This window comes from Carcharhinus amblyrhynchos, chromosome 16, assembly GCF_965287045.1.
Source record: "Carcharhinus amblyrhynchos chromosome 16, sCarAmb.v2.hapA, whole genome shotgun sequence".
NCBI classification, from domain to species: domain Eukaryota; kingdom Metazoa; phylum Chordata; class Chondrichthyes; order Carcharhiniformes; family Carcharhinidae; genus Carcharhinus; species Carcharhinus amblyrhynchos.
Window position 1 is genome coordinate 13,511,134 of NC_137339.1, and position 12,592 is coordinate 13,523,725.

General features: G+C 43.6%; 1 protein-coding gene across 5 annotated transcripts in view; it reads right to left on the reverse strand.

Annotated features, from left to right (window-relative positions):
• Positions 1–265: 265 nt before the first annotated feature.
• LOC145353846 (protein phosphatase EYA2-like) overlaps positions 266–12,592 on the reverse strand; it is a 237,977-nt gene continuing 225,650 nt past the window's right edge. For all 5 annotated transcript variants that reach the window (XM_080204725.1, XM_080204728.1, XM_080204727.1 and 2 more), the window contains exons 14-17: positions 11,656–11,770; positions 9,045–9,166; positions 8,339–8,439; positions 266–1,258 (exon numbers count right to left, since the gene is read on the reverse strand). In XM_080204725.1, the coding sequence (XP_080060851.1) occupies positions 1,178–1,258; positions 8,339–8,439; positions 9,045–9,166; positions 11,656–11,770 (419 nt within the window). In that variant the 3' untranslated portion in view covers positions 266–1,177. The remainder of the gene's footprint in view (positions 1,259–8,338; positions 8,440–9,044; positions 9,167–11,655; positions 11,771–12,592) is intronic.

The window sequence follows — 12,592 nt, forward strand, 5'->3', positions numbered from 1 at the left end:
TCACCTTCTCGAAGGTAACTAGGGATGGGTAATAAATGCTGGCCAGTCAGCGACTCCCATGTCCCATGAATGAATTAAAAAAAATCAGGAACCTACATGCCTTAATTGAAAACAAATTTAATTAACCACAACTCAGTAATTCCTTGTCCTTTTGCAAATAGCTGGTGTGAGGATGTATTCTGCAATTATGGACATATGGTTGATAACTTTTCAAAGTGAGATGTGTCGTATTATTTGGCTTTTCTATGACTTGCTTCAAAAGGCCTTGGAAAATTTCAAATCCTTTTTTATTCAATGCCATTTAACCACAAGATTCATTGCCACAAAAGTACTATCTGCACGTATTGATCAACAAGGTGGTGGCATAAGGCAAAGTGTAGACACATGCACAGTCCACAGAACACCTATTCTTAATAAAAACACTCACGGGTTGCTATTTGCAGTAACTATTGAAAACAACTTGACAGTATCAGAGAGAAAGAGAGAGATAGAGAGAAATATCGTAAGATTACAAATTTACACAAAAAAGATTATTTGTCTTTTGATTGTCTTAGCAATAGCAGATTTTGTATTTTTTTAAATAAGAACTTATCTTCCTTTTGGGGCAAGTGTGTTTACACATATAGCACAGTTCATGTTGGGGGAAAGCTGAGTTCATAAATAGCAAGTATCATTTTAAAAAAAACTATAGGGGAGTCAAGGGTTATGGGGAACAGGCAGGAAAGTGGAGTTGAGGCCAAGATCAGGTCAGCCATGATCTTATCGAATGGTGGAGCAGGCTCGAAGGGCCACAAGACCTACTCCTGCTCTTATTTCTTATGTTCTTATAAACAGTGATTGTACCACGCTGTTGATAACCACAAGTCTCTGTTCCCTCTTGGTGTCCAAAATAAAGTCTTGACAATAAAGAAGGATTCAATCGACTTCGTAGTTAATATCAGATCAGGTTTGTGTCTTTTCGATAAAGGCACATTTCCATGACGAAGACCTTGGTGCAGTGGTTTTTAAATCAATTTTGTTTTCTCTTTGAAGGTCAGATCTCATTCGTAATTCTGAAACCATTTTCATTTTGCTTCTGTGAAGGTTAAGACAAAGCGTATATCAACTGCATAATCCACACATTTCATAGCTGGATCAGCACCACAGTCAAGGAGCAAAGGTGCAGTCTGTTTTTCTGCTACAAGTACTCAAGTTCCAGGGCATGTCGTAGGGCCTCAAGGTCTGCATGGCACGAGATCCTCCAGAATGGCATATTGTTCTGCGGAAAGCACAAGACAGCTTGCTGAAATGATAAATCCTTTACTTCAAGCAATCCATCTAACTGTTAGAACCTAACACCCCACAACAAGGTTCTCAATCAGAGTATTCCGTTCAGAACAATTTACCGGACCACCCCCAAACAGCTCAGCTCAACAGCACCAAGTCAAAGGAACTGTGGCAGGGATCAAAGGTCAGAGACTGGAGAAGAAAACCAATGAAAAAAGGCATTATTATTTTGGTGAATTGTTCAACTTTGTGTCATGACCACCGGTGATGGAATTGAGAATTTCTACATCAAAATCACTGTACAGATAATCTCCAATGACTATTTCTCTCCTTCAGTAATACAACCCAGATTTGACGTCAGCCAAACACACACATCAGTGCATTTATACATTACTGGTGGCGAGGGGAAATACTGAGGATGTAGGATTACGTTCTAATGGGCTTGATATTTATACTTTAGTGAACACATTTTCAGGATTATTTTCTGCCTTATTATTATATATATACTTCTTTTTATTCATTTGTGGGACATGGGCATTGCCAGCTGGCCAGCATTTATTGCCCATCCCTAGTTGCCCTTTGAGGGCAATTGAGTGCCAACTGCATTGCTGTGGCTCTGGAGTCACATGTAGGCCTGACCAGGTAAGGACAGCAGATTTCCTTCCCTGAAGGACATTGGTGAACCAGATGCGTTTTTCTGATAATCGACAATGATTTCATGGTCATCAGTAGATTCTTAATTCCAGATTTTTTTATTGAGTTCAAATTCCACCATATACCATGGTGGATTCGAACTGGGTCCCCAGAACATTAGCTGAGTTTCTGGATTAATAGGCTAGCAATAATACCATTAGACCATCACTTCCCCAACATATATATATATATCAGTTAATGTGATTTAATGAGAGTGTATGAGAGAATTCTTAGAGGACCTATTCCTCCTGGAGTTTGGGCTGTAATATTTGCCTTATTGCAGGGTAGTTCTATCTCCAATTACAGTCTCATCTAGTGAGGTCCCACTCTGGGAGCAGAGTCTTGTAAAATGAATCTTTAAAGCTGAACAGTCTTTCATTGAGAATTCCATCGAGCACTTGACCCAAATACTGAAAATAGATGCGTAAACTACACCCTCTTTGGACTAGTCCAACAAACAGGTTCTTCCAGTGCATTGCACAAAGTTGTTGACTTAATGAAATAATCATTTTTCTAACACACCCCAACCCAGCAGGTTGTAATGTACACGGGACTTGTGTAATGTGAGAGTGAATCTGGGAACAAACATTATCGTTCACTGTTTCCTCCAGGAAAGCAAAGCAAACACTAAGTCAAAGCGGTGCCAATGTGTTTGAACTGGAGTTAATGTTGCATAACTCAGTTCAGTACGACACAAAAACATCTTCACACCAACTCATCGTCGCTTTATACGATCAACAGAACTGCTGCTAATTTGGGTTGGGACTTAAGGAATCGGACTGTGAATGTGGTTTGGAACCCAAGCAGGGATTGCAGCGTGACTGGGAGTTGGGATTGCAGTTCTATCGTGTCAAATTAAATTCATTTTATTTTCTGTTGCAATTAAAAATTGTATGTTAATCCTAAGTAGAATTGTTATGTCATAACTTGCTTTTATTACCACCTCTCGAACCTTGGTTAGGCAGCACTTGGAATATAATGTTCAATTTTGGTTGCCACACTATTAGAAGGATGTGACGGCTTTGGAGAGGGTACGGAAAAGATTTACCAGGATGTAGCCTGGTATGGTGGGCATTAGCTATGAGGAGAGGTTGGAGAAACTTGGTTTGTTCCCACTGAAACGATGCAGGTTGAGGAGAGACCTGATAGAAGTCTACAAGATTCTGAGCTGCATGGACAGAGTGGATAGTCAGAAGCTTTTTCCCAGAGTGGAAGAATCAATTACAAGGGGGCACAGGTTTAAGGTGCGAGGGGCAAGGTTTAAAGGAGATGTACGAGGAAAATGTTTTACACAGAGGGTGGTGGGTGCCTGGAACTCGCTGCCAGGGGAGGTAGGGGAAGCAGATATGTGACTTTCAAGGGGTGTCTGGACAAATACATGAATTGGATGGGAATAGAGGGATGCGGCTCCCAGAAAGGGTAGGGGGTTTTAGTTCAGATGCAGCATGGTTGGTGTAGGCTTGAAGGGCCTGTTTCTGTGCTGTAATTTTCTTTGTTCTTGTCTATGATCTGGGAGATGGTGGGGAAATTGCAGCCAGTGTTTGTCATGGGTGAAAATGGTGACACCAGCAGAAGAATCATTCCCGGGTGACTGAGCAGAATTCTCCTATTTTGAGACTAAGTGCTGTGGCAGGTGCAGGAGCTTGGAATATTTCCCATGGCGGTGGCCAGCAAGAAAATACACCACATCTTCCAGCCCTGACCTCATTAACTATACAGATGGGTGTTTGAACCACACTCAGTGGTGGATCGGGCCTGGATGGCATGTAATGTCATCATGTAACGGCTGTTGTGTCTGGGTGCCATATTGAAAAGGTACCTGACATCACTGACTGACTGCTGGAGAAAGAAGGTGGACCTCCTGAAAATGAAGATAGATCTCTCGGAACATCCTGAGGCTGGAAGATGGATCTCCCTCCAGGACACTTAATCCGGAATGTCCAACTGCAGCTGTGCTCCGGATCCACTGCTGTAGTGTTGCAGGGTGTAGGGCTGAGGAGGGGGGGGGTAGCGTGGGGGGGGGGGAGGGGGGCCCTCCATCCTGAACTCTGGGAGCAGCTCTAGGCATTGTCCAGATGTGTCTGCATACCGTGTTGTTCTGGAAATATTTCATGCCGCATGCTGGCGTGATGGGTTGGACCTTGAATGGGATGGAAATGAGGTTCATGTTGGCCTCTGGTGGGTTTCCCGCCCTAACATGGCGTACACTGCTGGAAGATTCCCGCTGGTGTGAAACTGATTTCTGGGCCTGCTGCCGTATTCTCCCACCGTGTCCGCCATCGAGGGCTTGGGAGAATTCCGCTTCCCACTGCACCGTGTTAGCTAAAACTATTAACTTCCACATCACCCTATTACTACCTCCTCAACCATACAAACAGAAAGTTAGTTCTTGCCCTGTTTCTCTCTTCCCTCCCTGCAGTCCAGTTAAAACAAAACAAGCACCTTGACTTCCCAAAATACATCACTAATGCATACCATTTACTTCTTACTTTTCTTTGCGCAAGGATATTTTGGCCCTGGAGGGAGTGCAGAGGAGGTTTACTAGGCTGATACCGGAGTTGAGGGGATTGAGCTATGAGGAGAGGCTGAATAAACTAGGCTTGTACTCGTTAGAGTTTAGAAGAATGAGGGGAGATCTCATTGAGACGTATAAGATGATGAATGGGATGGATAGGATAGAGGTGGAGAGACTCTTCCCGCTCAAAAAAGACAGTAGGACTAGGGGGCACAGCCTCAAGATAAAGGGGGGGGCGGTTTAGAACGGAGTTGAGGAGGAACTTCTTCACTCAAAGAGTGGTGAATCTCTGGAATTCTCTGCCCGTTGAAGTGGTGGAGGCTGCCTCGCTAAATATTTTTAAGAAGTGGGTTGATGGGTTTTTGATAAGAGAGGGGATTAAGGGTTATGGGGAGAGGGCGGGAAAGTGGAACTGAGCCACAACAGATCAGCCATGATCTTATTGAATGGCGGGGCAGGCTCGAAGGGCTAGATGGCCTACTCCTGCTCCTATTTCTTATGTTCTTATGTTCTTATGTTCAGTATTTTTTATGACATGATTACTTTTTTAAAAAAGGATGTCACCAGCACTTGCTAAAATGGGGATCTAGCTATTGCCAAAAGCCATCACTGCTGCGGGCATGTCAGTTATTTGCAGTGAAAGTCTCTCTCCGTGCTATTGTGTGTAGCTCAGGTGTGGAACTGAGTCAGCCATTCCAATCAATCAAGCCAAAGACAGGCATGCAGGCTGCTCTTCAAGCACTGCCTTCACTACACACACATACAGCATTCACACCGGGAGACATCAGTAAGAGGCCACTTCAAACCTTTTCTTCAAACAGCCACTGAAGCTTATTAGAGTTAAATATCCTGGAAAAAAACGTTGTTTGCTCAGTTGTTTCAGGTGCTGACCCTGGGAAACAGGGCTTTCTTTGATGTCTGTAGGTCCGATCTGTCGCACCTTTGTTCAATCAGCCAGTTACTGGGATAGGGCAGCTTATCCAATAGGATCTCCACTATCTGTCATCATGGAGAGACCACCACACCCAGCCCCCCACCCCCTCCCCGCCCAGAAATCCCAGGCTGGATGCTGAAAATTGACAGATAATATAGAGCCTAAGGCATAGGATAAAAGGAAGAACAATACAGCTAATTTTAAATTTACATTTTCTGAGGTTAAGTTTTGTCAGATAGCAAATTAGTGATGTCTTCATAGAATAGAATCCCTATAGTGCAGAAGGAGGCTATTCAGCTCATTGAATCAGCACCGACCACAATCCCATCCAGGCCCTAATCCCGTAACCCTACATATTTACTCTGCTAATCCTTCTGACACTAGGGTCAATTTAACATGGCCAATCCACCTATCCTGTACATTTTAGGACTGTGGGAGGAAACCCATGCAGACACGGGGAGAATGTGCAAACACAGGCAGTGACACAAAGCCGGATTTGAATCCATGTCCCTGGCGCTGTGAGGCAGCAATGCTAGCCATTATGCCACCATGCCGCCTTTGTATTAGGTCCTTTCAATGACAACTGGGGACGTGAATAATTTGACAGTAGTGAAGGGTAGTTCTCCTGTAACAGTATGCAATGATATATATATATTTGTTTCAACAAGATTAAGGCTCAGAATATGATACTGTATGCAATGACAACATCCCAATGTTATGATGTGTGGAGTTATGGAATACCACTGCCAGTCCATCAAATTAGAATACATCAGCAATATATTTCAAAGGTAATTGGGAAGAACTGGCATCTAGTTTTAGGGTGCTATCAGGTTGGGACCTATTTGTAGTTGGAAAAATGTCTTTAAGAGCATCTTATAGTTTGCTATTTATTTGAGAAACCAATGTATAGAACCGAGGCTTAGGGTACAGGGCATCACCAAGGTTGGCAAGAATGAAATGTAAGAGACATCTGGCAGAAGTAGAAGTTTGATCCTGCGCATGACAGGAATCAATGAGGTTACACTGAGGCCTCATTTGAAGCAATTTTTAAAAACCGCCATCTAGGCCTTTTGGCTAAGATGAAGCTCGGATCAAGCACTGGAGGGGGTGCCATGCCCGCTCCTATCAGCTTGGATCATGTAGATTGAGCCCAAGACAGGAAGAATGGGCCCTGTCTTGTCAGCTTGGGTCTGTATCGTCTCTCCTGTAGGGATTTTGATTGGAACAATTTGGTTTTCAATTGGATATAACAAAAATAAAGTTGGAGAGCTTCTTGGCCCCTTGGCTAAGATCAAGTGTATATCAGGTCATGCACTTGGTCAAAGCCAATGAGGTTACACTGAGGCTCTACTTGAAGCAACTTTTAAAAAACCGACTCAGTCTTTAGGCTAAGAAGAAGCTCAGATCGAGCCTGGGAGGGAGTGGAATGCCTCATCCTATCAGCTTAGATCTGGCTTGACTGAGACCAGATAGGAGTATGGACTGTCTTGCCAGCTTGGATCTGTAATGTCCCTCATGAAGGGATTCTGTTTGGCATCATTTTCCCGGAGCTAGCTGGCAGATAGGACCAGTTGGCAGAGACGGGAAGGGCAGAATGAGACTGAGGAATTTGGAGGGATTGATTAAAGGAAACGGCAACTTAGCTTTCTCCACGTAGCTTACAGAGAGGACTATCCGTTAGGCAGTTCGACATCTGTATTATTGGAACCAGTATGAATGGTACATTCTCTGTTCATCTATTTATTGGGTCCTACACCCGGCATAGGGAAATTTGCATATTTGAACAAAATAGCACATCTGCAGGTAAAAGAAAAATACTGCGGATGCTGGGATCTGATACAAAAACAGAAAATGCTGGAAAATCTCAGCAGGTCCTCACAGTATCCGTGGGGAGGCAATAGAGAGATTCTCTCCACACAGATGCTGCCAGGCCTGCTGAGATTTTCCAGCATTTCCTGTTTTTGTTGTGAATAGCTTATCTGCTTTGTGCACAAAAGCTAGGCTCGCTTTTAAATGAGTGACTGAAAATTGAATCAGGCAGTCAAGTGGATGTCCAGGACACAGATCTTCCTCTGTCAAGAGGCTGTTTGTCAGACAAGGAATGGGGAGTTCTCAGTTACAAATCCTCTCTGGAGAAGAAATGTAAAGAAAACAAGATTTTCTTTCTTCTGTAATAAAAACCTACACATCATTATCATAGAACTCTTCCCGGGGCTCAGGCTGGCTTCTCCAGGGTCGTTTGCATTACCGCACTAGACGCTGGGAGGCGCCCGTCTTCGCCACTCTGGATTCGGGGATCTGAACCTTCCGATCAGCTGAGGGCGATGGAAGCCACCGCCCGTCCCTTCGGGGTGGCACACGCCCATCTCTTAGGACCAACTGACCCATGTAAATGTAATGCAAATGGTGTAAAAACCACGAGGAACATAAGCAACAAACTATTTCTCATGAATCTCTGAGCTTATAGGATGGCACGGTGGCACAATGGTTAGCACTGCTACCTCACCGTGCCAGGAACCCGGGTTCGATTCCTGGCTTGGGACACTGCCTGTGCAGAGTCTGTACATTCTCTCTTTGTGTCTGTGTGGGTTTCCTCTGGGTGCTCCAGTTTCCTCCCACAGCCCAAAGATGTGCGGGTTAGGTGGATTGATCATGCTAAATTGCCCTTTAATGTCCTAAGATGTGTAGGTTAGGCAGATTAATGGGGTGGAGTTACAGGAATGGGAGGAGTTGCAGGGTTTGCCGCTCTCTCGGCAAGTTGTTGCAGACACGATAGGCTGAATGGCCTCTTTTGCACTGTAATGACGCTATGGTTCTATAAACTGCATTGCTTGAATACTTTTAATAGTAATAATAATTAAAATTATAACAGTAATAATAGTAAACTTAATCTGCTTGGAATGGGTTGAAGTTCAATATGAGAGGCTTACCTTTTTTGCTGCTTGTTCTTCTTCAACCCCATCTCCCACCACAATGTAGACGGCTTTTCTTCCAAACCTTTGAATTATTCTTTCAAAGCAGCTTTCCTTCCCTAAAGGTAAGCATTACAAATAACAGTGCTCCAATCTCGGTGAGCAGTAATAACTTTGTAAAGTGTTTGCATACAAGTTTGATTTTGATAAGTGGCTGCCACTTGTGTAAAATACTCATGGGACATGACTCAAAAGTATGCAATGGAAATATATTTAATATCAAGATAACCCATAAATGTCTATCATTGCTGTCGTGGGTTGAACTATGTCTCAGAGCAGTATAGTTAAAAAGAGCATGTCCCCTGTACAGTCACAATGCAATTAGGCTAAAAAATACCATTAGGCCCTTTAGAACCATTAATGTGATTAGGCTGCACTGTCTCTTTCTTGTTTGTGATCCAAATTATTTGTCTTACATTGCCTAACTACTTACATTCAATTCAAATGTTTAATTTTAGTTTAAATTCAATTATCTATCAGTGTTGATCATGCAAGTTCTACAGTCAACATTAGTTTGACAACCCTATAGCTTGACAAAACCTCTCTCTGTTTGCCTTTATCTGACCATCGTTTACACACATGACATGTCATCCAGAAGGTGATCATCATCTATAATGCAGAATTAAATAATTTCATAACGTCTTTAAAATTCACATCTGCTTACCCGTTTTTGTAGCGCTGTAAATATTTTCTATTGGGAAGACTGTCCCCAGTCCGTATAACAATACCTTTGAGAGGGCAGGTATCAGCTGTGTTGTTGTAACGAGAATATTCACACAATTTGATCTGTAAAAGAAACCAACTCAATTTTTTACAATCACCTTTGAAATGCTGTTCCTACCTGCAGTGCCCGCGATGCCCTGCTTTCTAACACATACCTCCACTTTGTCTCAGCACTTTCTCAATCTTGAGCATCGACATCCAGGATAAAGGAACTTGCTTGTTTGACACCCATCCACCCACCACCCTGTCCATCACCGGTGCAATGTGGCTGTAATGAATGTCATCTATAAATCACGCTTGTCTAGGCTTCTTCCACATCATCTTCAAAAGCTACAGTTGTATCATTAGGGTGGCATGGTGGCACAGTGGTTAGCACTGCTGCCTCATAGTGCCAGGGACCTGGGTTTGATTCCTGGCTTGGATCCCTGTGTGGAGTTTGCACCTTCTCCCTGTGTCTGCATGGGTTTCCTCCAGGTGCTCCAGTTTCCTCCTACTGTCTAAAAGACATGCTAGTTAGGTGCATTGTCCATGTCTCTCTCTCAGTGTACCCGAACAAGCGCCCCTATGGGGCGACTAGGAGATCTTCACAGTAACTTCATTGCAGTGTTAATGTAAGCCTACTTGTGACACTAATGAATAAACTTTAAAACAAACATCTAGCAGGGTAAAAGCAGCAGGCACACAAGAACAAGACCACCTCCAAACTTCCCTACAAGTCACACATCATCCCTTCATCTTCATTTGGCCAAAATGTTGGAATTCCCTCCTTATAGTAGTGTTCACAGATAGGCAATAGCAGTTCATGGAAGTGTCTCACCCTCCTTCTCGAGGGCACTTAGAGATGGATAATGAATGTTGGCCAAGCCAGCAATGCTCACATCCCATGAACAAATAAGAATAGAAATCACACCAGCGTGCATCATCTTCATATCCAAAGCAAGTCATTTATGTAAGCTCAATCTGCTACTTGTTTTCTCCATTTTTCACCAATTTACTCTCTTGCCAAACAAAATTTCGAATGAATCTGTTCAGTCTTGACAAGTTGCTCAAGTGGCAGTTAGAATCCATAGAATCCCCACAATGTAGAAGGAGGCCATTTTCTCCATCGAGTCTGCACCGACTCTCTGAAAGAGCATCTTACCCAGGCCCTTCCCTTTTGTGCTTTATCCGTAACCCCATGCATTTACCATGGCCAATCCAACTAACTTGCACATCTTTGGACATTGCACATTGTGGGGTTGCCTTGGCAGTGAGCTCTGACAGGCTATTTGGCTAGAAAACCCATGCATGCACAAACATTCCAACAGCGGCTATCTGACAGAAATCAGGAGGTGAAGACTAAGTTGCTTAATTTGTTCTCTCACTCAAGAGATACTTAGGTCAGTTGAGTGTCTTGGGCTATAAGAAGATATAGACGGGAGAGTCAAATAGGCAGATAAGTGGCAAATGGAATTTAACCCTGAAAAGTGTGAGGTGATACACGTTGGAAGGAGAAATTTGACAAGCAAGTATTCAATGAACGGCATGACACCAGGAAGTTCTGTGGAACTGTGGTGTTTGTCTATAGATATCTGAAGACAGAAGGGAATGTTAGTAGGTTGGTAAAAAAGGCGTATGGGCCACTTGCCTTTATCAACTGAGGCATAGATTACAAAAGTAGGGAGTTGTATAGAACTCTGGTGAGGTCACAGCTAGAGTACTTTGTGCAGTTCTGTTTGCTATATTATAGCAAGGATGTGACTGCACTGGAGGGGGTGCAGAGAGATTCACCAGGATGCTGACTGAGTTGGAACATTTACATTATAAAGAGAGTTTGGACAGGCTTGAGTTGTTTTGTTTGGAGGAGAGAAGACTGGGGATGGGGGGGGGAGTGCGGGGAGGGGAGGTGCTGGTTGCGACCTGATTGAAGTGTACAAGATTATGAGGCACATGGACAGAGTGGATAAGGAGCAGCTGCTCCCCTTAGTTGAAGGGTCAGTCATGAGGGGAACACAAGTTCAAGGTAAGGGGCAGGAGGTTTAGGAGGGGATGTGAGGAAAAAGGCCTTTACCCAGAGGGTGGTGATGGCCTGGTCTGCACTGCCTGGGAGGGTGGTATAGGAGGGTTGCCTCACATCCTTTAAACTGAGTGAGAACTTGGCACGGCATAACATTCAAGGCTATGGGCCAAGTGAGATTAACTGGGAGGTCAGGTGTTTCACATGTGTTGGCGCAGACTCGATGGGCTGAAGACCCTCTTCTGCACTCTATCGTTCTGTGATTCTATGAATCGAAACATCCTTAATATCATTCCAGTTCAGAGCAGGTGATACGAAGCAGACTAGGAATTGAACATATCCCAATACCAATCCTGTTACCTATATTAATGGTGACAAACTAGGATCAAATACGCCTGTTAAAGTCAGGGCGAAACTAAATTACACAGAACCACCAAGAGAAGCAGTTTGTAAGACTCCGAAGATCTAAAGCAGCTAATTTGCTGCTTTTCACTCCAACAGCATGCTTTCAACATCTAGCTGGTTAAGAGGTGCCAGTGAGCTAAACATTACTTACCTAGAGTTAATTAGACTGAGTGCTTTCAGTGCATGTGTCAGCCACAGATCAGTTAGAGCCTCCATATCTGCCCTCAGCTGCAGCCAGCCTTCCCTCTTGGGTGTCCCAATTAAACCTACGCAATGACAAAGAACACAGGCTTAAGGAGAGTCGCTGATTTTCACCTTGTGTTGGTTATTGCACAGTTCCATAGTCAAAACTAACCAGCAAGAGAGATAAAGAGTAACAGATCGGCATTTTTGGCGACATTGTGTGAGGCTGGATATGGATTCGACAACAGAAATGATACAGACTGTTGTGCTCGTGATGAATTACTATGTTTACTTTACTCTTCAGAAAGGTTAGATGAGCTGTGAGGAGAGGCTGGACAAACTAGGGTTGTTTTCTCTAGAGTGGCGGAGGCTGAGGTGGGGAACCTGATAGAAGTCCATAACATTAGAGTTATAACAAGTCTACAACAAGTCTTTCACAGTAACTTCATTGTAGGCATCGATAGGGTAGACAGTCAGAATCTTTTTCCCAGAGTTGAAATTCTGGGAGGCATGTGAGGTGAGAGGGGGGAAAAGTTCAAATGATTCTAGGAGATGTGAAGGGCAAGTTTTTTTACACAGAGAGAGGCAGATGCCTGGAACACGCTACCAAGGTGGTGGTGCAGGCAGATATAATAGGGGTGTTTAAGGGTCTTTTAGATAAGCACATGAATATGCAAGGAATAGAGAGATATAGACCAAGGGCAGGCAGCAGGGATTAGTTTGATTTGGCATCATGCTCGGCACAACATTGTGGGCCGAGGTTCCTATTCCTGTGCAATATGGTTGAATGTTCTATGATTTACTTGTGGAAAAATCCAGAAATAGTCCAGAATCATTGTGCTATCCTTTATCTGTTTTTTTTTTCTTTAATGGCATCCTGCTTTTTCCCTTTGAAAGGAATTTCT